Below are 25,623 nucleotides of genomic sequence, written 5' to 3'. Positions count from 1 at the left end.
TGTAGATTAAAACTGAAGAAACTGCAAAAAGGTGGGAATTTAAGGAGATGGGACCTGGATAAACTGACAGAACCAGAGTTTGTAGAGAGTTTGAGGGAGAGCATTAGGGAACGATTGACAAGAATGGGGGAAAGAAATTCAGTAGAAGAAGAATGGGTAGCTTTGAGAGATGAAATAGTGAAGTCAGCAGAGGATCAAGTAGGTAAAAAGATGAGGGCTAGTAGAAATCCTTGGGTAACAGAAGATATTTTGAATTTAATTGATGAAAGGAGAAAATATAAAAACGCAGTAAATGAAGCAGGCAAAAAGGAGTAGAAACGACTAAGAATGAGATCGACAGGAAGTGCAAAATGGCTAATCAGGGATGGCTAGAGGACAAATGTAAGGATGTAGAGGCATATATCACTAGGGGTAAGATAGATACTGCCCCTTTCGAGAAAGAGAACCACTTGTATGAATATCAAGAGCTCAGATGGAAACATAGTTCTAAGCAAAGAAGGGAAAGCAGAGAAGTGGAAGGAGTATATAGAGGGTCTATACAAGGGCGATGTACTTGAGGACAATATTATTGAAATGGAAGAGGATGTAGATGAAGATGAAATGGGAGATATGATACTGCGTGAAGAGTTTGACACAGCAATGAAAGATCTAAGTCGAAACAAGGCCCCGGGAGTAGACAACATTCCATTATATATACTGATAGCCTTGGGAGAGCCAGCCCTGACAAATCTCTACCATCTGGTGAGCAATATGTATGAGACAGACGAAATACGGTCAGACTTCAAGAAGAATATAATATTTCCAATCCCGAAGAAATCAGGTGTTGACAGATGCGAAAATTCCCGAACTATCAGTTTAATAAGCCACGGCTGCAAAATACTAACATGAATTCTTCACAGACGAATGGAAGATCTGGTAGAAGCCGACCTCAGGGAAGATCAGTTTGGATTCCGTAGAAATATTGGAAAACGTGCGGCAATTCTGACCCTACGACTTAGCTTAGAAGATAGATTAAGGAAAGGCAAACCTACGTTTATAGTATTTGTAGACTTAGAGAAAGCTTTTGACAGTGTTGACTGGAATACCCTGTATCAAATTCTGAAGGTGGCAGGGGTAAAATACAGGGAGGGAAAGGCTATATACAATTTGTACAGAAACCAGATGGCAGTTATAAGAGTGAGGGGCATCAAAGGAAATTAGTGATTGGGAAGGGAGTGAGACAGGGTTGCAGCGTATCTCTGATGTTATTCAACCTATATACTGAGCAAGCAGTAAAGGAAACAAAAGAGAAATTCGGATTAGGAATTAAAATCTATGGAGAAGAAATAAAAACTTTGAGGTTCGCCGCTGACATTGTAATTCTGTCAGAGATAGTGAAGGGCCTGGAAGAGCACTTGAGCCGAATGGACAGTGTCTTGAAAGGAGGATGTGAGATCTGTGTGGACAGGTGCGGGCCACAATGGCACGGGTGGGCCAGCACTGTCTGCTCACACTGCTGAGCGCAAACTGAAACACTGCGAAGGAACGCCAGTGCACCGGCTGGAGAATTCACGTAGTGCTGCAGGATGTCGGTACTGCAAGTGGCCCTTCAAGTCTCTGCGTGACCCTATGTTTCGTCCCGTCCTTGTTTTAGACGAAGTGCGGCTTTATTTATCACGATATGAGAACTCTCAGAACGATCGACTTTGGAGGTCTGAAAATGCTCATTAGTCACGTCGAGAACCCCTATACGTAATACGAAAGCAGGAGGGAACTAACAACTGTGGGAAAGAGCTAGGGTTACCGTACGCAGGGCAGTGCAGGAGCACGTGCCGACAATCCGGCTGGAGAGCGTGCAGCCAAGGGCAGACCGTCCGGAACTGACTCGTGTTCACCTACACGACGCCGGGACGTTGGCACAGAGATTCCTGAAGCAGCCAGTCGCTCGCCTCGCCAGATGATGTACATTCGGCACGCGAGAGCAGCCAAGAGCGCTGTGCGGACTTGGGCCTGGTTTCAAAAAAATGGTTCAAATGGCTCTGAGCACTATGGGACTTAACATCTATGGTCATCAGTCCCCTAGAACTTAGAACTACTTTAAACCTAACTAACCTAAGGACAGCACACAACACCCAGCCATCACGAGGCAGAGAAAATCCCTGACCCCGCCGGGAATCGAACCCGGGAACCCGGGCGTGGGAAGCGAGAACGCTACCGCACGACCAAAAGCCTGCGCCTGGTTTCAATCAGACGTGTTACCGCAGTTACGGCCGAGTCGATGCAATATCATTCGATCTTCGACAATAACGTCCGACAGTCGGCAACACAAACCAAAACATTGCATCAGAACAAGTGTTCAGTTCCTAGCGCTATGAAATGCGGAAAACAAAAACCCCAAATGGCGATTATAAGAAGAGGAACAGCGCCAAAAGTGGAACAGAAACACAATATGTAGAGAATCGTCCACGCGACCTGTAAGTAGAATTTAACAAATTACTACGTCATAGCAAAAACCAACCATCAGAACTGCTCATTGACCCAAAATATAAAGTAAATAGTAAAAATATGTACATATTCCAGGCAACTGAAGATGCCTTGCGGAGAATAAAGGCGAAACGCGTATCGCACGAAAATTGTGTTTCATTCAGTTACAGTTAGACGATCCAAATATAAAAATTATCAATATACCGTGATATTACACGCAAATGAGGAAGACAGGACAACAAAAGTTGAAGATTGTCTTAAAGTAGCATTCGTATTTTCCGTGGACAGTTTATAACGCATTCCAGTTTAAGCGTCGTTTGGCTAATGGTTTAATCTGCTGGCATCACGTTTCACGACACATTGCACCATCAAGTATTACGAAAGTAACTAGTTTTGAGAGATCTCAGATGCACGCTTACATCCAAAGAACGTAATTGACAGCACACGATTTTCGACACAGAGAACACCACAACTTCTTCAGTAGGGTGCAGTGCACCACGGCGGCTGAGCCAACCAGTGCAGGAGGCGCCTTGACCTCACACAAAAGATATTTCTGGCGTCAACCACACAACACTCACAATGTTAGTTTCATTATCTTATGGAATTAAGTTTGCAGTGACTGATTCGTGGCGCAAACCGACAGCTGTAAGACCTGCGTAGAAGACGATAGTTCGGTTGTGGATTGCCGAAACCGACGGATTTGATTTGATTGCATCAATAACTTGCGTCAGTAAAGTGTGAATGTTATTATGAGTCCTGAGCCGTGATTAGGTGATAGAAACAAAGCAAGCATACACAGCGGCTTACAGCTTGTGAGGTTACAGAGCCACTTTGTAGCTGTCTCTCTGAAGTGCACCGTGTTTGGTACAGTCTGTAAAAGGAAAACTTTGGGGAATGTGACGCCAGCAGACGAAATCCTCACCTTCCGCTTACATTCCAAATCTCCCTGTTACCCTTCATTATGAAAACACGTGCCATTTGAAAGACAACAAAGATTACAGAAGACATTTTGCGGAGTGAAATGTAAATGGTAATCAATCAACAAATAAATGCACTGCGTACAACAGCGAATCTTGCAGAGCAATTGCAAATCGCAGTTGTTTCGTTTTCACGTATTACACGTTTCCACATCACATTCGAAGCGTCTTAAGTTGCTGACACGGAGACGTAATTCGCACCGAAAATTCACCGTTATATACATATAGTGAAAGATACGTAGAGTATGTGTGTCACTAACTAGCGGCTTCAACCTCAAAAGCTACTTGGACACATTTACCAGTAATTCGACAGTGATACAGGCCTCCGTGCAATACTGAATGCTCGCTAACAGCAGGAAGCATATTGAAGACAGGTACAAGAACGGCTGTCATTGGGGCTGCACGGTGTGGCCGGGGGCGGCCAGAGGCTGACTGCTGACTGACGTTCCCCTCCACCTCTCTGCCGCGGTTGTCCTTCTCGCACCGTATAGACACAGGACAGCACAAGCAAACTCTCGAGACATCCTGGTGCGACTGGTTCAGCAAGCAGCATCGGAGAGCCACAACGGAAAGTTTACGATTTCGCCTCGAGTTGAGGATAAGTTCAGTAGCAATAAACCCGAAGAATTAACTGTAAATTTCATAGTAATCGAGTAGACCTATAACATATACAGAAAACAGCAGCAACGTAGGCTGCGCAGTGGTCGGAAGGTTAGTTATCCGGTCTGAAACGTAACGGAGTTTGTAGATTACATTACGCACTAGGTATTCGCATTTTCATTCGCCGAATCAGAGGGGAGCAACACTATGCAGGTATACTTACGTTACCGCTACGGTGGGTCCGCCCTGATGTAAAGGCCTCCGTTTGCTACCCCAAAATAGCAGTTTCAGCGAGAATTCGTTGTATCAGCTCTTTTTTAAAAAAGTGTTAAACAGATGAAACGCGCAGTGGAAAACGTTTAGTTTTTGCGTTGTATAGACGACCCGAGAAATAACAAGGCCTCGCAGACCTCGTACTATTTTCCTACACATACGAATCCACCAGGAAAAAAGCTTAAGTGTACAACGATTGTGCCCAATTGTTTGCTGTACGGTTCGAGCTGTCGATTTACTCGTTCCGTAGCAAACATCGCGAAGAGGTTATCTATCTGCAGGACAGGCGGCTAGTTGAGAAGACGGTTCGACAGACGTCCGCGGAGGTACAGTAGATGGGCCAGCTAGGAGGAGGCGAGGAGAGAGGGCGAGTGGTGGACTTACCTGGGCAGGCAGTCGGCCGGTACAGCACCTGGTGGTCGCGCTGCTGCGGCCGGTGGTGGCGCGGTGCCAGCACGGCCGTCACCCACGACCAGAAGCACATGGCGGCGGTCGCCAGTGTGGAGCACCTGTGCGCGTCACAGCAGAGCACAGTAGCGGAGCACAGACAGAGCAGAGCAGAGCAGCGCCCGCCACCGCCGCCTGCCGCAGTCACACAGTGCGCGCCACGCGCTTGCCAACTCGCTCGCTCGGGCCGTCCCGCTTTTTTGCGCGGCCGCGGTCCACAGTCCGACAGGCGAGTCACGTCCTCCGAGCCGCAAAGAGCGCGGCCGGCCGGCTGCGCATTCCACCCGCGAAAAACTTCCTGCCGCGAAGGACGCCGGGCTCAGAGGCGCACAGGGGGATAACGGAGCGCAGCGCACAGTGGCGGAGCCGTCTGCCGACCTCGGCAGTTCCGGTGCGGCGGCGGCGGCACGCACCGGCCCGGCAACCAGGCAACGCCGCGCAGTGGCGTGGCGTGATCTACCTGCGCCTTCTAGCCGACGTGTCCTGCGCCCCCCCCCCCCCCCCTGCACTACCCCGAGCGAGAGCTTCCCGTTTTACACGAGTGACTTTCTGGTCAAAATGACAGCTCCAAGTGCGTGCGCTTTCCACGCCTGCGTGTAAACCGGCAACCGAACGCGTCGCGAGGTGACGTCAATCGTCTATAGATTGTGTCGAGTGTGGACTTGTAAATGTCAGACTACGCTGCACACTGTGCGTGTCCAGGGACGAGGAACTAGAGCGGCGTCTGGTAACGTCTTCCTGTTACCTTAATCTTTCATCGTCTTCTTTGCTTTGTTTTCGTGGCACACTGAAAAGCCACACGGGGTACTGGTATTTTTTCCTACCAGTGTTCTTCTACTCCACAAAAGAGACGAAATATATGAAGGCAAAAAATATTTACGTTTTACAGAAAAAAAACCTACACTAAGTGTAAATAGCAACGTGAATAGATACACGTGTTTAATGAGAATTATTCTGACAGTGAAAATATGATTTTCGTCGTTATTTGGGGCTTAGGCGAGGCGGGTCAAATATGTGAAAGCGACAAGTAATATAATTTTTGCAACAAGTGCGCAACTAAGAAACCTGCACTGTCCATAAATAAGAACTTAAGTAGATCAAAAACTTTTCTGGTTAACACTGTTGTACAAGAGAAAAACCCCACTCTGTAGAAGGAGGAAAACAGCCATCGATGTTACTCAGCACTCAAGGACAAAAGACGCAAAGGTCGAGGCGGGAAATCGCCGTGTGCTGCACACTGGCCCGTCACACTACTGTCACCACCTGACAGGGCCACAGAAGACTGCGCGACGAACAGCAAGACAGTAACTGAGGTTTGCAAGGCACCGACACGGATGTTCTCCTTTTATTGACAGGTCGTTACCCCATTGTCCTGCTAAGAGGATTGTGACACCTCTCACCCTCCCCCTCTTGACCACAATCCATCAGGAAACCTTCAACCCTCCCCTATCCCCTTCGCCGATACAGCTACAGTTTCAGGTCTGAGTTACTCAAATAGACTCCAGTCACTCTATCAATTCGACTGACTACTTAATTAAATTGACGAATTAACCAACCTCTCCCATATGGCAAACCACCAGCCCTCCCCTCCCCTACCTGGAAACTGGTGGCTCTGTGCTGCAGAGGGAGGATCTCCTCGCAAGAAATCTAATTACATGCCAATTGTTTATTTATAAAAAATTTACAATCAATAAAATTTTTCTGGATTTGTGCCTGCACTGTCAATACGTAAAACTACCGACATTTCAGTCAGTGTTGCAACTGACCATCTTCAGGGTGTTTAGTACACAAAAACACCCTGAACAAGGTCACTTGCAACAGTGACTGAAATGTCGGTAGTTTTACGTATTGACAATGCCACCACATACACAGAAAACTTTTACTGAGCGTGACAAGGGCCGTGGATGCCTTTGTTCATATACAAAAAAATTAGTTTCATGGGCTGGATTTCTCTTCTCATCATTCTCTGCCGTTTGGGAAAAGGTGCACGTCTCGTAAACAAGTAGGTAAATCGACAGCTTCTTTTTAGTCCGATAGCGCAAGGAATACCGTCATGAAACAGTCATCACACGTAATTACACGGTTAAGAATCTGTCGACCGTGAAGCACGCACCGCCCGCCATTCGCTCCACCCGCACAGGCTGTGCGGAGTCGGGGTGCACCGGCGGTCGAGTGCATCTGAGGCCGCGTGGGTGCCACCACTGACAAAAGCACCCGAGAAATTCACGCCGAAACTCGTGCCCCTGTAGAATACCGACGCACGCTGTAGCTCCTTCCTGCAGAATACCGACGCACGCGGTAACCTTTTTCCAAGGCAATTCCTGACTCAGAACGGATTCCGCCATGGGCTCTAAGCCGGCGTCTGTGCTGAGCAAAAACAATCTCACGACCAGAAATTCAACTACACTGCACAGGACAGACATACTGTTTACTTATGAAGTTCAGTTTGCAAGGGGTGGATCCAACTTTTATTTGGTGGGAAAGCATCAAATGCAGCAACTTCATGTCCAAATTACGTAATCACACTGCTGCAGATTGAAGGTGACGTGTTACTGGAAAATTTTCCTGTTTGCGCTCACCTCGACGTGCAGGGATCGACTGAGCTAGTGCGCAGTGACGCCACCACAGGACGTTCCACCCCTCTACCCCTCACGCCGTCACTCCCCACCCGGCCAAGAAAAGATTGGTAGGAAAAAGACTCACTCTGTGCTTGAGAAGAAGGATCTGACGACACGAAATTCACATCAAAGTCAATAACATATTCATACATATTGTTTATTTAATCAGTTTGCAGGAGACGGGGTTCCCCCACTTGGGTGGACGTTATGACTGCACCCCCCACCTTTGTTCCGCATGACATAATAACTGTAATGAGAAGCGAATGGAATGAAATGCGATGTAATAGCCAGCGTTCGAGATCTCCCGTGTGTGCGTGTGTCTATCGTCAGGGCGCCGCCACGAATAGCAAAACAGCCCAGTGTCCTAATTAGACATCACGTTAGTAAATACCACCGACCACGGACCGTGTATCGACCTCGTTTCACCTCGTGGGCCTCTTACAAAGCATCAGGTGGCAGCATTCTGTGGATCGGCCAATTCCGTACTCACTTCCTGTCTCTGCCACTCTCAAGAAGCCACTCCCTGGTTCTCTGTGTGAATCAACATCTTCTGAAACGAAGATGGAGGTTTCCACCTGTCATCAGAATACTGTTTCCCGTTGGCTAATGCTAGGGACAAAGCAAAAGTTGACGTAACTTCCACTACAAAAAAAGAGTAAAATAACCCATCTGCATTACCCTGTCAAATTAATTGTTTAGCGAATCACAGGAGTCAAATAGATCGCTTAAGACACACACTTCCAACATACGAGGGCTATCCACAAAGAACATTACGTTTTGGAATTAAAAATAAATAAAGTATTGGAAATTTTTTTTATTATATACAGATGAAAGCTACACTTAAATACTACTTTTCTACATAGTTGTCATTTAAATTAAGGCACTTATCGTAGCGATGGACGAACTTGGAAATTCCTTCGTCGTAAAATTCGGCCGCCTGTGCCTTCAACCACGTGGTTACCTCTTCTTTTGGGACAGAAAAGTTGTGATTTTTGTGGATTTCCTGGAAAGAGGCACTACAATAAACTCTCAAAGGTATTGTCAAACTCTGCACAACCTCAGAAGAGCAATACAAAACAAGCGCGGGGGAAAGTTGGGCTCAAAGATCTTGCTGATTCACGACAACGCCCGGGCCCACACGGCAAATGCCACTCGTGAAGTTCTCGAATCTTTTAAGTGGGAGTTGTTTCCTCATCCGCCGTACAGTCCCGACCTGGCACCGAGCGACTTCCACCTATTCCCAGCAATGACGAAGTGGTTGGCTATGCCGGCCGCGGTGGTCTCGCGGTTCTAGGCGCGCAGTCCGGAACCGCGCGACTGCTACGGTCGCAGGTTCGAATCCTGCCTCGGGCATGGATGTGTGTGATGTCCTTAGGTTGGTTAGGTTTAAGTAGTTCTAAGTTCTAGGGGACTGATGACCACAGCTGTTAAGTCCCATAGTGCTCAGAGCCATTTGAACCATTTTTGGTTGGCTATGCAGCGTTTTGTTGACGACAGACAGCTTCAAGAAGAGGTAACCACGTGATTGAAGACGCAGGCGGCCGAATTTTACGACGAAGGAATTTCCGAGCTCGTCCATCGCTACGATAAGTGCCTTAATTTAAATGGCAACAATGTAAAAAAGTAGTATTTAAGTGTGGCTTTCATCTGCATATAATAAAAAAAATTTCCAATACTTTATTTATTTTTAATTCCAAAACGTAATGTACTTTGTGGATAGCCCTCGTACAATGATCCTTTTCCCAAATAAAATATTTTTTCAGCGTTTGAGTATCAGACGCAAACATTGTGCAAATCAAGTAGCGATCGTAGCGCTAAACTGCACGTGTAAGCTACACACTGGCGCCGCCCACACACCCGCACTCACTACTCCTGAGCGGTTCAAGTTGCTGCCTTACACTACGCTTCCCGCACTAGTCTGGTAACGGAAAGTTTGCCTAGGGGTACGGTGCACGGTGGAGGGTTGCAGTCATTGGCGACACACGAGCAGTTTACTCGTCCGGTGAAACGCAGACGACCAGAAAACACGCGGCACGGCGCCTGCGCGACCTCACCGAAGGCGCTGCGCGCAAATATTTTGAGAAGTGTGAGAAGCAAACGCAGACGTGTGCTGACTCGAACGGATACAGTCGCCTCTAGCAAAACACACTACTCAGACTGACAGCGTCTACCTGGTTCTTTCGCCTGACAATTGTTACAAATTATTTTTCCGGCGCGGAGGAGGACGCCCGTAGCGAGCCGTTCGCGGCCTGTCGGCAGGCGGCAGGTGCAGCGCCCTGGTTCCGGCCCGGGGAGGGCCTGCAGACAGCCGCGCCCCCGCGCCACGTGTCGCGAGGTGGGGGCGGGGGCGCGCCGTTCTCGCCCCCTGCCAGCCGCCACGCCCAGCTGCACGGGGACGCCACCGTCAGTTGCGTACAGCGGCAGTTCGCTGACCAAAAATATCACCACGTACATATCGTAAAAACGTTGAACGCTCGGGGCTCCGCAACTCGTAAACGTATTTTAAGGACCGTCAGCTGCACTCGATATTTTAATGAGGGCAGCCGGTATTCGTGTGTACAGCCTACCGTCAGTGGCGTGTTACCTGTCTCGGTATGAGTGACGTGCACGACAGCCTGCGTGCTGTGAGATGAACATAGAGCTGAACATGTGGAAGAATTTACAACTAACACGCGTGTCACTGGTGTAGGGACTCGTAGTACGCCATGACGACGGGGTCTGTATCCGGATACCGATTTGGCTATCAAACATTTCAAGTGCGGCTGATGGTTTTCGAGGGTTCCTTTAACAGATACAAATTGCTCACGCCATCGCAACGTGCGACCTCGGTTTAACGTGTGATATTCTAAACGCGCTCTCCGTCCTGCAATAGCGTCTTAGGCGTCCACATGCCCATCGGACAATTCTCGATACACTGACGCCTTGTCCCAGTGTTTCGCTACAACCAAATTGCTAAATTACTTCACCCCGAAAGCATCTGTATCGTGTGCACTGAGCAACTCGGCACCGCTTACGTTCCAAGTTCCACAGAGGAAAAAAAAAAAAAGTAGACAACTGATGGGAGACGGTTCCCCGTTTACACATACGTCGTTATGACGTATTAGTTGGTGCGGTGTTTCAACAATTCGTTAAGTGTAGAAAACATACGGCACTCAATTACTCTTTACTTCGTTTATTTACAGTGTCATCCCCGATCAGTAGACAAATAATTGCTATTTAATTACGATTGAATTTCACTGCAGAAACAAATCTTGCGTGCAATAAAACGTGCTCTCCTGACGTTTCACTGTTACCTTTTGCTACTGGGCATCGCACACCGTAACAGCATGAGCTTTTCGGAAACAGTAAATTAAAACAGATGCAGTCCGGTACGTAATTTGCCCGTGCAGCGCCCACTGCTACACACGTCCTGATAAGCTCTGTGCTGAGTGAGCGACACGCAGTCGCTGAAACGAGGTCGTGCCCCCGAGATAAGCGAATAGGCGAGTCACGGGCAACAACAGTCGGCCAGCCGGCTGTGCAGCCAGCTAGCTGTACGCAGCGCGTGTGCTCCGTCGCTCACCAAATACGGCGCCCCAAACGTTCCTCCGGCTTTCCGCGTCACAATCGCGTTGTTTTGAGCTAACATGTCCGCCTGGTGTTGAAAGGTTGGGCGATAAGCTTATCCTGCAGTTGCGCGCCGTTCTATTCCCGCGCGCAGCTCAGCGCTTATGTAATGAGTCGCCGCAAGAGTTCCTGGCCACGGCTGCGTCGAGCAGAGCGTCCACTAGTACGTGCCAGGGAACCACGGCGGCACACACTGAGCGTCGGCGGTTACAGCCAGACCACCTCTAAAAGTATCGAGTGTTCTCGTAGCTGGAGTGTTTGTGCACTTGTGTCGAGGTAGCACGAGGAGCGGCGGACAGTGCACAATGTGTCGCTGACTGTGTGTGTGTGTGTGTGTGTGTGTGTGTGACAGTAGGAGGGCTGCAGAAACTGCCCCACGTGCCTTACTGAAGGAAACATCCCGCCGTTCCACGAAATGACTAACCCGCCAAACTGGGTGTGAGTCAAGAGTTGATACTGTTTCCAAACCAAACACGTTTCATCCAGTTACTCTGAGCGCCTTTAGGAGTTTTTAACAGAAAACACTACAACAAATATTTCCGTACGCAAAATATTTATGGCATCAAACTAATTCATATATTACTAACCATGCGACATCAGGATTGCTGTACAAGGAGGCGGTCTTCCCCGTGTGTCTTTGAAGAAAGTCATCTGAGCATAAAAAAAGACAATGAGCGTCGAAGAAGAAGAAGAAGAAGAGAAAGAAGAAGAAGAACAACAACGACGACGACGACGACAGGAAGAAACTGATCAACAGTTCAGAGTGGCTCTTAAGCTCAGAGCTATGTATCTTGATTGCCTATCTGGTATTTTCCGATGACATTCCTATCGCCAATAACAAACTGCGTCAGCAACAAAAAAGTTCAGTCGGCTAAATAAAGTACCTGAAACAAGTGTCTACAGGTTTCTTTCCATAAAACAATATATAGAAAAACTTCAATGATCGATCAAAATGGATGAGCATAGAGTTTGGAAAGATGGAACGGGGCAAGGAACTTACTCATGTAGGTGAGGTGAACCAGCAGAATGGTTTAGAATAGTAAGTAATCAATATTAGCATCTTAAAATTATAATTGATCTGCGATGAAAGCCTTGCAACATGAGGGTACTGCACGGTTTACACGCATAAGAAACAATGACTACATGGACAAAGAGACGAGTCGAGCAGTTGGTAAATGTGGCATCCGCGATCCCGAGGTACACATCGGCCAGCAGACTGGACTGCACACAGAGCACTGTCAACTACATGGAGCAGGCTGCAGCTCGACGACCAAGGTACGCAGAATGGACAGCGAACAGTTGGCTCAGGACGAGACCGAAACAAAGACAAAAAGGAACTGTAATAAAAACTTGTACTGCACACTACATACGTTGCGAAACAACTTTGGTTAAGAAACGATATCAATTCTATTTCCACCCGACGAGTAATGTCTACAACACTATTATTGTACAAAACACGCACAGCATCTTCCACGTCAGAGTGCGACACTGGATAGCTTTACGACTAGTCTACAATGCACGGGGTAAGCGACGCCGCGCCCCAAAACGATACGCAGGGAGCTTTCGAATGATGCCTAGTTTCGTCCACCAGTCGTGAATACGTTTAACGCGAGGCCGCAAGAAGAGGAAAGCCACATCCACAGACAAGACAAACCTGTCAGACTCCGGTGAAGTGCAATTGTGAAAGATGGACTCGAGTGCTGTGCAGCAGAGGCGGGCTGACGTCCACGCGGGCATACTGTGAAAACATTTTCGTCCGGTCATATTAGTTTTGGTCGCCTGACACGTTTAACTGTGTGAACCGTGACATTATGTAACAAAAATTACAATTCTATGGCATAAATGGAATAGCATATGACTTGTTTAAGTCATACCTACAGAACAGGAAGCAAAAAGTTTCCTTATATGGGTCAAGTTATGTAAATAAGTTTGCCGCTACATCTAACGGGTGAAATTACATTAGGTGTTCCACAGGGTTCAATCATGAGTCCCCTTCTGTTCTTGATGTATGTGAACGACCTCCCTTCCTATCTGAAACAGGAAGCTGAACTGACACTGTTTGCTGATGATATAAGCATCATTATTAATCCAGTAAAAGAAACTCCAATTAAAAACGATACAAATAAGGTCTTTGGTAAAGTCATTAACATGTTTTATGTAAATGGGCTTGGTCTAAACCTGTTGTAGACATTACTCGTCGGGTGGAAATAGAATTTTCTGCCGCAAAAAGAACAGTTCCTTCAATAAATATAACAGATCAACAGAAGTGAGTAGACAGGGTAGAGCATACTAAGTTTTTCAGTGTACATATAGATGAGAATCTTAATTGGAAAATGCATATTTCGGATCTTCTAAAGCGATTAGGTTCAGCAACTTCTGCAATCAGAATAATAGCCAATTTTGAGAATATAGAAGTTAGTAAGCTCACATACTTTGCATACTTTCACTCTCTGATGTCATACGGAATAATGCTTTGGGGTAACTCAACGTTTGACAAAAAGTATTCACTGCTCAAAAGAAAGTGGTAAGAATAATGTGTGCGGTTCATAGTCGTACATTTTGTAGGCATCTTTTTAAAAGATTGAGAATTCTTACAAAAGCCTCACAGTACATTTACTCACTAATGAAATTTGTTCTCAACAACATGGACCAGTTTAAAAACAACAGTGACGTTAATGATTATAATATCAGAAAAAATAAAGACTTACACTATCCTTCACTCAACCTATATTTGCCACAGAAAGGGGTAAAATATGCTGCTATAAAAATTTTCGACAAATTACCAGATCAAATAACAAGTCTGACAGACAGCAGTAATAGCTTCAAAAATAAATTGAAATCATATCTCCTTGACAACTCCTTCTATATCATAGACGAATTCGTGAATACGAATAAATAAGTCTATAAATACACTCTATGCATTTTGTGCCATTTAAAGGAATGGGGTAAATAATAGAAATATTAATCTTTAACACTGTATTGTAATATATATGTATTAAAAAATCTTGTTTCATATGTGCATTTCTTGTGCACTTGACGCGTTCCACATCGTAACGGCTACCGTACAGTGCGATTGATCAATGGAACATGCAACTAACTAAATAACCAGAAAAAAATTCGTGATTTAACGATTTCTGATTCCATTATATACCGTGTAATACAGTCCTCGGACAAGTTTCAAAATAAGTGCGGTGTGGCAAAGTGAACCTTGATGCCAGTGATAATATTCAGTAAAAGTGGAACCTAAACAGAAATGACCCGGCTGCGAGGTGTGTCGCAGGGTGCGCACGACGCCACAGCACCGTTCTCGGCGGCGGCGACGTCACACTCGGTGTGAAGGAGAAACACGAATCGTCTCAAACACGAGACGGCGAGAGTACAAATCTTCAATACACTTCGAATTAAGCGTCTGTCATATTAATGGTCGCTTGTGATACTAGTGAACCGCCGAGTGGCCGGCCGCTGTGGCCGTGCGGTTCTAGGCGCTTCAGTCCGGAACCGAGCTGCTGCTATGGTCGCAGCCTCGGACGTGGATGTGTGTGATGTCCTTAGGTTACTTAGGTTTAAGTAGTTCTAAGTCTAGGGGACAGATGTCAAGTCCCATAGTGCTTAGAGCCATTTGAATTTTTGAACTTCCGACTCAAAGATTTACGTCAAACTATTGCATTATTTCACATGTGGACATCAGCAAGGATACCTGGCGGGCACTGTCCTTATTTTGTCTTTTCGTTCGTTCTTAATATGCGACTATCGCCAACAGCAACTTTGCCAAAGACGGAGCGGGAAGTCAGTTGTGAGAGGAACCGAGTAACGTCGAAATGCGTCCCTTCCGTTAAGTATTTTGAGGCTCGCAGTCCCTGGAACGGCTAGGTCACCGCTGCACTAGGCTTCGAAATCATTAGAGGATCGAGTTAAATGGGGCAACGTTGGGGATACTCCCAAAAGAGGTCTGACCCGACTTATGCTAGGGTCGGCTTCACTTAACTGTGTTCTTTTTTACAAGGGCAAGTTACGGCGAAGTGTTTTAAGCTTGCTGTCGATGTCAGTAGATGTAAACTTCACATAGAACAGGCGATGACAAGTGTGAAGCAGGATGAACACGATAAGACGTAAAAATAATGTGAAGCAATAGAAATACGGGGTAGACGGGGACGCCATGTAAGGTTCACGTAGCTGGTGTGGGTATCAAAGAACGATAGAACGTCGCACCCCGCTGGTGGCCATGCCCTACCGAAAGGAGTGGTCCCTTGCCTTCCTCCATGTTCCGTACCAATTGACTCTCAGAGAGTACGATGAAGTTCCAGTTAAGGTACTGTTACGTATTCTCGACTGTGACACACAGAAAGTTGAACAAGCGTCACAAAAGCACTTAGGCCAATGTGGGTTTTAATCCCCCCTCCTCTGAGTTAGTGCTGTGACAACAACTGCCCAGACACGACAGAGCGAAAGAAGTCAGAAGACGTGGGTAACATTTCCGACGAACAGAATCGGGCAGCCCGGCTCTCCGACGAACCAGAAGAAAGCTTAGCAGGGACCCACCGTTCCCAACTGGAACAGTTTTAGCGGCCGTCGACTAGCGCTACACAGTACCCCCGTCACAAATATCGGTTTCTGTCGCATTCGTCCGGCTTCAGGTCTCTGGAAACTGAAAGTACAACACAACCTGGCGACGATACTGGACAGCTGAACAATCAACTTCGTCGATTTCGGTGTAAATAAAAATAGAGTTAAGAGGGAAAATCGGAGGTTTCGAGCAAAGTGCAAGTTAAGAGACGGAACGCCGGCTAGGAGCGACGCGAGGTTGGACGGGATATCGGGAGAGAACATTCCAGACGAACCTTCCCGTTTTTGGCCGTAAATGATGTGGGTGAAACTGGGAAAACCTGCATCCGGAGTGCTCGTCCACTGCGAACTCTGCGAGCAACGGCAATCGGTGACGTCAGCGGTGGCGGGTGACGCCAGCCGCACGGTGGCGTCACGCTGACGTCACCACCGCGGCTGCCGGCGCACCCAACCACCGCAACACTACTACACGTGCACCGACCACCAGGAACACTACGAACGTCGGGGGCCGCCTGGAGCCGTTGCGGGCGCGCGTCGCCCAAACAAAAACATGTAAGCGGAGCACACACGGCGTAGACACGTGTGGGGAAATCCACTGAGATAAGGGACGTCGACATTCGGCGGATTATCAGTACGCTGCGCCTGCGAACTAACATCTCGAAAAGGGCGAGGCTGGTCGAATGTTCGCGTGCTACTGCCGTGAGCATCTGCGGAAAGGGGTAGAAGGGCATTAGGCGCTAAATGATTGGACATGCACGACTCTTCACATAAGGTGAGTCTCTGAGACTTGTCTGCTCTGTAAAGCAGGAAAAATGGTGATCTGCGGCACCTCTGCCGGAAGAGCACATCTGTTTCACAGCAAGCCGTCGATCGTACATTGTTGAACGTGGAGCTCCGCAGCAGACCACCCCTACGTGTTCACACGTGGGTCCGACGACATCGTCAATTGCGATTGCAGCGGGCACGGGACCATCGCGATTCGACCGCCGATCGATGGAAACGTGTCGGCACGTCGGGTGAATCACATTTTTGTTGCACTAGTTGGACGGCCGTCTCCACAAATGCCGTCACTGAGGTGGGCGCGGTATTGTGCTACGGGAGACAACTCTGCTGCGCTTGCAAGGGACCTGTGGTAGTGATCGACGACATGCTGACAGCTGCAAACCACCGCATCTCTTCGTGCTAGTCGTCTTTCCCGACGGCGATGTCATCCTCAGCAGTATAAATGCCCGTGTCTCGGAGCAAGAACCGTGCAACAGTGGTTTCAGGAGCATTACTGAGAACTCACGTTGATGTCTCGGCGACCAAATTCGCCCGATGTAAATCCTACGGAACCCATCTGGGTCGGTATCGGGCGCCATCACCGCGCACCCAAATCGGCGGCCCTTCATTTACACGAATTACATGACCTGTGGCTAGACATGTAATGCCACATACGTCCACAAACCTACAACAGACTGGCGGATCCCTGATACGCAGAACCAGACACGTATTCTGTTCTAAAGGCGGGCAAACAAGCTGTTAAGCAGGTGGTCATAATGTTTCGGCTCCTCAGCGTACATCTGTGCTCTGCAAGGCACGGTACTTGGTGCACCACTTTTCCCTTTACCCCTTTTTCTAGTTCCAGACACGTACGGTAGACGGGAAGAATGACAGCCGGGAAGCCTGTCTGTGGGCTCGGCTCGACTCTCTCTAATTTTGTGTCCACGGTCTTTTCTCGACATCTGTGTAGGGGAAAGCAATAAGTCAGTTGACTCTCGCAGGAATTCTCTGGGAATTTTGACGGTGATGCAGAACGCCTCTCCTGCAGCGTGTGCCACTGGAGCAGGCTGGCGCTGGCGCTCGCTCCAGAAACCTGCAACCAAACGTGCTGCTCCATTTCCTCTACGAATCTCCGACTGACGAGCAGTATTCGAGTGTTGGTCGAGAGAGTGTTATGTAAGCTACTTCCTTTGTTGATGGGCTGCATTTCCTGTGGATTCTTCCGATAAAGATTTATTTTGTGTAGTCGTTCCATTTCAGATCGCTCCACGCGCATACTCAGAGACATTTTATGGAAGTAACTGCACCCACTCGCTATTCTTTTTATGTACAATATTTCGTCAAATGACTTGAGGTTGAGACTCCTCACGTCGGCGAACTACACACATACGCACTGTCACGTAATAAAACGATAATCGTTGCGTCCGCTCGACACCGCTTTGACACTGCTGCCGTTCTGTTAAAAAGGACGTGGCGATACCGATAGTAGAATTGATGAAAACTTGTGCCCGACCTCCGATTCCCGATTAATACGGACGTTTAGCTTTACCTGCCAATTTTCTGCTGCCTCGACCGCCGCTAGCATCGGACCCCATCTCGTCTAATAGTGATTTCTGATAGCGATATGAATACACTCCTGGAAATTGAAATAAGAACACCGTGAATTCATTGTCCCAGGAAGGGGAAACTTTATTGACACATTCCTGGGGTCAGATACATCACATGATCACACTGACAGAACCACAGGCACATAGACACAGGCAACAGAGCATCCACAATTCGGCACTAGTACAGTGTATATCCACCATTCGCAGCACTGCAGGCTGCTATTCTCCCATGGAGACGATCGTAGAGATGCTGGATGTAGTCCTGTGGAACGGATTGCCATTCCATTTCCATCTGGCGCCTCAGTTGGACCAGCGTTCGTGCTGGACGTGCAGACCGCGTGAGACGACGCTTCATCCAGTCCCAAACATGCTCAATGGGGGACAGATCCGGAGATCTTGCTGGCCAGGGTAGTTGACTTACACCTTCTAGAGCACGTTGGGTGGCACGGGATACATGCGGACGTGCATTGTCCTGTTGGAACAGCAAGTTCCCTTGCCGGTCTAGGAATGGTAGAACGATGGGTTCGATGACGGTTTGGATGTACCGTGCACTATTCAGTGCCCCCTCGACGATCACCAGTGGTGTACGGCCAGTGTAGGAGATCGCTCCCCACACCATGATGCCGGGTGTTGGCCCTGTGTGCCTCGGTCGTATGCAGTCCTGATTGTGGCGCTCACCTGCACGGCGCCAAACACGCATACGACCATCATTGGCACCAAGGCAGAAGCGACTCTCATCGCTGAAGACGACACGTCTCCATTCGTCCCTCCATTCACGCCTGTCGCGACACCACTGGAGGCGGGCTGCACGATGTTGGGGCGTGAGCGGAAGACGGCCCAACGGTGTGCGGGACCGTAGCCCAGCTTCATGGAGACGGTTGCGAATGGTCCTCGCCGACACCCCAGGAGCAACAGTGTCCCTAATTTGCTGGGAAGTGGCGGTGCGGTCCCCTATGGCACTGTGTAGGATCCTACGGTCTTGGCGTGCATCCGTGCGTCGCTGCAGTCCGGTCCCAGGTCGACGGGCACGTGCACCTTCCGCCGACCACTGGCGACAACATCGATGTACTGTGGAGACCTCACGCCCCACGTGTTGAGCAATTCGGCGGTACGTCCACCCGGCCTCCCGCATGCCCACTATACACCCTCGCTCAAAGTCCGTCAACTGCACATACGGTTCACGTCCACGCTGTCGCGGCATGCTACCAGTGTTAAAGACTGCGATGGAGCTCCGTATGCCACGGCAAACTGGCTGACACTGACGGCGGCGGTGCACAAATGCTGCGCAGCTAGCGCCATTCGACGGCCAACACCGCGGTTCCTGGTGTGTCCGCTGTGCCGTGCGTGTGATCATTGCTTGTACAGCCCTCTCGCAGTGTCCGGAGCAAGTATGGTGGGTCTGACACACCGGTGTCAATGTGTTCTTTTTTCCATTTCCAGGAGTGTAGTTGTAAGAGGCAACAGGGGAATTTATCAGACCAGAAGTTCAAAAGATTTGATGAAAACTTGTATACATTGTAAAAAACACGTGGAACGAGGTAGTTAATTACAACTGCTCCAAACACCTGAAAAGTGAAAAGCCTGAAAAGTCTCGGCGCCGAACTAGACAAAAGAAACAAATAATTGCAACATAAAGGAACGTTCGGACAAGTAGTCCAGCCTCCGATCAAAGAGAGCGAGAGCACTTTGGACGGTTCGTCAAGTGATTAATAGTCACGAGAATCGAACAGACTGAAGGCCACGAGCGGGCAGTGCAGAGTACTATCGCGAAGACGCGGCTACCTTCCTCGCGCCCACCTGCTCAGGTGCAACCGCCGCATTTCTACGAATTCACGACCGAAATCTTCGCGGCTGCCGTACACCGAATGCGGAAATAGCGCTGACCCCAGCAGTGAGTAGCACGGCTACGACTGAAGAACGTGTGCAAATTGCGCCAACACTTGCACCGTTAAATGAGACGAACCGAGGACTACAAAGGGCCGAGCGCGAGAGGCGCTCTCTCGTCAGTGTTGTTGCACCTCAGTGTGCTTACGCCGGGAGAAAGAGGCGTCCGCAGCCGACCTAAACAGGTCCAATTTTGTAGTGTACTTATGGACGAAAGCCGTTCGTACTTTGTGCAATGTATGTATGTGTGTGTCACCAACCATACTAGTACTGTGTGGCAGGTTGTGGCCACAAAGATAGTGCGACGCCTACGCGAATTGCTCGATACGACTGTGAATTGGAAGGGCGCAGTCCTTTTGTGGCGCCACTACAGTGGACCGCCACCCCCCAGTACGCCTGTGACGCCACCTGGTGAGCGCCAGTGGCGCCCTCCAGCCGACAGGCCGCTGCCCGCTGCCACAGTCCAGCCCTCGCCACTCGCCGCGCCCCTACGTACGTCCTAAACTTAGAGATCGCGGCGCCCTGCTGCCGGCCCCTACAGTTTCACGACATTTCAGTGTGCAATGTTCCGCCACCTACGGCTTACGCCTGATTTACAGACCTGGACATTTTTCAGAGTATATTTAATACTACGGCGGTGATAATTGAATGTCTCGTGAAGGGCGGCATGCCCTCCCTCCATTATAACTGTCTCGCCTACGTGGCTTTTATACATAACTACCTTCTGTACCCTGAGTGTGTCGTTTCGAAAAACCGCCGTCTATAAATCGTTGATCCATACAAGTCTGGTAATAACCCAGAGAGGCAACTGCTCGTCGCCGAACCGTGTTTTGTTGGTAAAGTTTTTCACCAAATTCACACCAATCAAAACTGAAACCGACATTTAACTCATCGAAACCGATAGCAGAGGACGTCTCGAGCCGTCCGCCGCAGCACAGAAGTATTGGTTCGGCCGTGTGAAGCTTCCCTCGTATCAAACAGAAATGAGTAGTCTCAAACAAATGGCAGTAACCAGTGGATTCAAAAGAGATTTACTCAGATTCTCAAAAAATACAGAGGCAACAAAAACCCACATGAGGATAAAAAGTTGAATTGGTTCAAGAACCACGACCTATTACCGAAAAGATGGCGCACGCTTTCCCTAAGTAGTCAAAAGCAGGGTTTCGCACAGCAAACAAATGAGATTTAAGCTATGGTTCAAATGGCTCTGAGCACTATGGGACTTAACATCTCAGGTCATCAGTCCCCTAGAACTTAGAACTACTTAAACGTAACTAACCTAAGGACATCACACACATCCATGCCCGAGGCAGGATTCGAACCCGCGACCGTAGCGGTCGCGCGGTTCCAGACTGAAGGGCCTAGAACCGCTCGGTCACCGATTTAAGCTATAACACACCGAGCATTTGCCGTGTGTAGCTTACAATGCGGATGACATGATCGCTGTTATATAGACCACAAACTGGTAGTAACTGGTACTAGATTTAAGGAACAATGAGACTGCTTTTGGCCGTCATTTACGACGGATAAAACACGCAGCACGTAGTACTGAAAATATTTTGAAATTTCTACATGTAGCACCTTAGGGGATGAAATCAGCCATACTAGAGGAATGAGAGACATCTAAGTGGAAGGTAAAGGAGCCGGACAATTCAGTGAATTAGTGGTCCAAGTTAAAGAACGACAGATTCTTGCGTCATTTAACGAAACGACGTGACAGAGGACAGCAGTCAGCTGACGAGGCTCACCCTGTATAGAAGAGATACAATGGAAGTATAGAAAGGGAAGAGATTCTTGGCTTATTTACTCATGACGAAACCGTTCTACCTGGTGTGGAAGAAGGCAGGTGTTGACTGATGTGAATATTGCCACACTGCGATTTTAATAAATGCCTGCGCAATAATGACACGAATTGTTTATAGAAGGATGGAAAAGCTCGTCGAAGGCGAACTCGGGGAAGATCATTCTCGGTCCACGAGAAATGGAGGAACATGCGATTAAATACTGACCCTAAAACTTATTTTAAAAGATAGACTGAAAAAAAGGCAAACCTACATTTATACAATTTATAGATTTACGGGGAGCTCTTCACAGCGTTAACTGGAATATACTATTCGAAATTCTAAAGTTACCAGGCATAAAATACGGGCAGTGAAACTTCATTTCAAACTTTTCCCCAATATTATTTGGTCTGGACACTGAGCACGCAGCGAAGGAAACTGAGGACAAACTTGGAGAGGGAGAAAAAAAGTAAAGCGTTTTGAGGTTTGTCGTTCTAATAAAGACACTAAAGGACTTGGAAAAACGGTTAAACGGAATGGATACTATCCTGAGGAGACGTTATTCGATGACCATCAACAAAAATAAGGCAAGGATAATAGAATGTAGCCCAGTTAAATAAGGTGATGGTAAAGAAGTAGATTAGAAAATGAGACAGTAATGGCATTTGGGCATCAGAATACCTGATGATGTCTAGAGCAAACAGACTATAAAACGGAGACTGGCTGTGTCGAGAAAAGCATTTCTAAAGAAAGGAGGGAGGGAGGGAGGGAGGGAGAGAGAGAGAGAGAGAGAGAGGGAGAGAGAGGCCGGCCGCTGTGGCCTAGCGGTTCTAGGCGCTTCAGTCCGAAACCGCGCTGCTGCTACGGTCGCAGGTTCGAATCCTGCCTCGGTCATGGATGAGGGTTTTCGTACGGCGTTAGCAGTGTACGGAAGTCAAAGATGGACGATAAGCAATTTAAACAAGAAGAGAATAGAAGCGTTTGAAATGTGGTGCTACACAAGGATACTGAAGATTAGATGGGTAGATGGAGTAAATAGTGGGGAGGTACTTGGTCGAATTGGGGGAAAAGGAAATTTATGGCACAGTTGGCTAAAAGAAAGGATAGCTCGATACGGCACATACTGAGGCATCAGAAAATTGTCGATATGGGAACGGAGAGAAGTGTGGGCGGTAAAACGTGTAGAGCGTGACGAAGGGATGAATGCAGCAAACAGTCTGAAATGGGTGAGTGCTGCGGTAGTTATTCACAGGTGAAGGGGCCCATCGAACCACTCTTCTTCTTGGAGAGCATAACAACCGTAACAACAACAACAACAACGACACTGTGTTCGCACATTGCGACTTTTCTGTATACCGAAGAACAGCTGTATGATTGTTCGGCTATTACGAACGCAGCTATTTTATGTTCTAGCCAAGCAAAATCCCTGGGGCAGTGCAGAGTGACGCAGAAGGTGACAGTGGAGGCGACGAGTGGAGGAGTCGGGAGGCGCAGCCGCGCTATCCGCGGAGGTGACTTCAGCCGGCCGGCCGGCCGGCCGGCCAGCTGCCGCGTATGCACGCCGGCGGCCCCGTTCCGCTCTTATCTCTCGTCGTATCAGTACTTTGCGACTCGATGAGACCGCTGTCGTTACAGGTAAACATTCCAACAGCGAGTGACGGGTGGAAACCTCTTTGCGTGTATCGACAGTGGGAGGAGGAGGAGGAGGAGATTAGTGTTTAACGTCCCGTCGACAACGAGGTCATTAGAGACGGAGCACAAGCTCGGGTGAGGAAAGGATGGGGAAGGAAATCGGCCGTGCCCTTTCACAGGAACCATCCCGGCATTTGCCTGAAGCGATTTAGGGAAATCACGGAAAACCTAAATCAGGATGGCCGGAGACGGGATTGAACCGCCGTCCTCCCGAATGCGAGTCCAGTGTGCTAACCACTGCGCCACCTCGCTCGGTATATCGACAGTGGGAACAACAGTAACAGAGTACAAATTCGAAACGAGAAATAACGTTACACTAAAACTGTTCCACACTTCCTGGGCAGCTTCAGCTCAAACCGAACCTAACACTTCAAAATATGAAACAAATGTACACGCAGAAGCTGAATATCACTGCAGCTGTCACGTGTGATATAACGTACACAACGGCACGATGTTTTCCCCTGCTCTTTGTCATGGCTGAAGTAGTGCGACCGTTATCTGCAGAAGACGGGCAACTGCCGACATTCAGCAATCTCGAATACGTCACTCCTTTAACACAGCAGTACTCAGCATCTTCAATATGTCGAATGAAAATCATTTTTTCGTACAGTAATTAATATCAACTGCATTTTGTTAATACGAGTACTTATTTATAGACTGTCGGAACTACCATCTGATATTGTATGCACCTTCAGCGAGATTAAGAACAGTAATACTGCTTAAGATGTTGTACACACTCGGCGTAAACACAACAATGGCACGGTCACAAAAACTCGCAACTGAATCTCGACTATTTTCAATTTGCTACTTTTGTTGCTGCGTTTGTGGTTGAGCACTGTCCGGATGTTATTTTTCACGGCATATGATAAAATACGGATCGGTATTGCAAATAACCTTTTTAAAGTCAGTGAAGATGCACGCAGTACACGATACGAGTTGGACTAGAGTGTAAATCGATATTTATGTTACGCTGCTCAATACAAAAATATCTAGCGTGTTGAATAAGATTCGCTGTCAGTCAGAATTGGAGGTGATTTACTTAAAACACGACCTGTTTCGGGCTTGTGGCCATCTTCCCGTGATCATACATTCATTTATATTTTTCTGCATTTAATGTTGGACTGCACTGTTTACGTAAAAGTGAAATTACGTGATGCTGACTCAATAACAGAAGTGGCCAAGTGACACGTGTTGAAAATTTAGTGTACTTACGTATAGCTGGAGTATCTAAATCGTACTGCACATTTCTCACACTTCTTACAAACACGTTGTCGATTTTCACACATTAACCTGACAGTTCTTTCCATGGTAATTATTTAACTTGCATGTTACTCCTTTAACACAGTAATACCATATTGAATGTTAACGACAAGAGCTCTCATCATCCAGCGTATATACTTTGGAATACGGAGCAGAAAAATATTCCACATTCACGTGACAGTTTTCATTTTCGTAAATTGTAACACCTGCAGCATTTGTCTGTATTATCAACTGTGTGCTACTACGGTCCAAGTTCCTTCTCTGCACTCCAATGTTAACAGGTCGTCTCATCTACAGCTCTTATCATCTAAAGTGCCATTACTGTGCTAAAGACGTAATATGGCAGTTTAAGTAATTACCGTGGTGACAAGTGTCAAGTTAATGTGCGAAAATGGACAATTCGCTTGTAAAGAGTGCGATTTGGATGCTCCAGCTGTATGTCAGAACACTCGTATTTCCAACACGTGTCACTTCACCACTCGCAGTTCTTTTATTTGCGTTACTGAGTCAGCATAACGTACTTTGCGTTTTACGTAAACAGTGGTAAATGAACGTATTATCACGTGAAGATGGGCAAAAGCCCGAAACGAGCCGTCCCTTAAATAAATCACCTCGAATTGTGACTGAAAGCGAAACTTATTGGAAACAGGCTATACAGGAACAGTGACGGAGATGGACGCCATCTATTACGGATAAAATTCGCAACATTATCTTATCGAAACCCGGACGTCACTGCAGCTGCCAGTAATGTGTACAGCTGTCGGTGCGCCCGCGGACGCCACCGTGCAGGATGGAGTGCGCCACTGAGGCCTGCGCTGAACTGGAGTCTGGGTAGTTGCAGACTGCTCTTACCAGGACTTAGTGAGGGCTCGTGAGCGCCGTCCGGGCTAAAGGACCACTTCGATATAAACAGGCGCCGCATCTGTGTGCACGGGGAAGGCGCCGGTTCACAATACACGACGATGTCACGGGGGCTGTGGCGGCGGTGGCGGGCTGTGCGCGAGGCAGGCGGCGCTGCGCCGTGCTTACAGCCTGGAGGTGTCGCGATGTGGTCGCGGCGCGGCGGCTGACGCCAGACTGGCTGGCCGGC

At 48.0% G+C, this 25,623-nt stretch overlaps 1 protein-coding gene across 4 annotated transcripts in view; it reads right to left on the bottom strand.

Annotated features, from left to right (window-relative positions):
• The window catches only part of LOC124596493 (caskin-2), a 967,843-nt gene that overhangs the window by 343,655 nt on the left and 598,565 nt on the right, over window positions 1-25,623 (bottom strand). For 2 of the 4 annotated variants that reach the window (XM_047135644.1, XM_047135650.1), the window contains exon 1: window positions 4,698-4,811. The exons of 1 other annotated variant lie outside the window; for it this stretch is intronic. In XM_047135644.1, coding sequence (XP_046991600.1) covers window positions 4,698-4,797 — 100 coding nt within the window. In that variant the 5' untranslated portion in view covers window positions 4,798-4,811. Of the gene's footprint in view, window positions 1-4,697; window positions 4,812-25,385; window positions 25,547-25,623 lie in introns of those variants that run through there. One more of the 4 variants, XM_047135645.1, reaches the window with a different exon arrangement.

The sequence above is a fragment of the Schistocerca americana genome, chromosome 2 (genome assembly GCF_021461395.2).
Source record: "Schistocerca americana isolate TAMUIC-IGC-003095 chromosome 2, iqSchAmer2.1, whole genome shotgun sequence".
Taxonomy (NCBI): Eukaryota; Metazoa; Arthropoda; class Insecta; order Orthoptera; family Acrididae; genus Schistocerca; species Schistocerca americana.
Note: the sequence above shows the minus strand (reverse complement) of the source record. Positions and strands in the feature narration are given on the sequence as shown.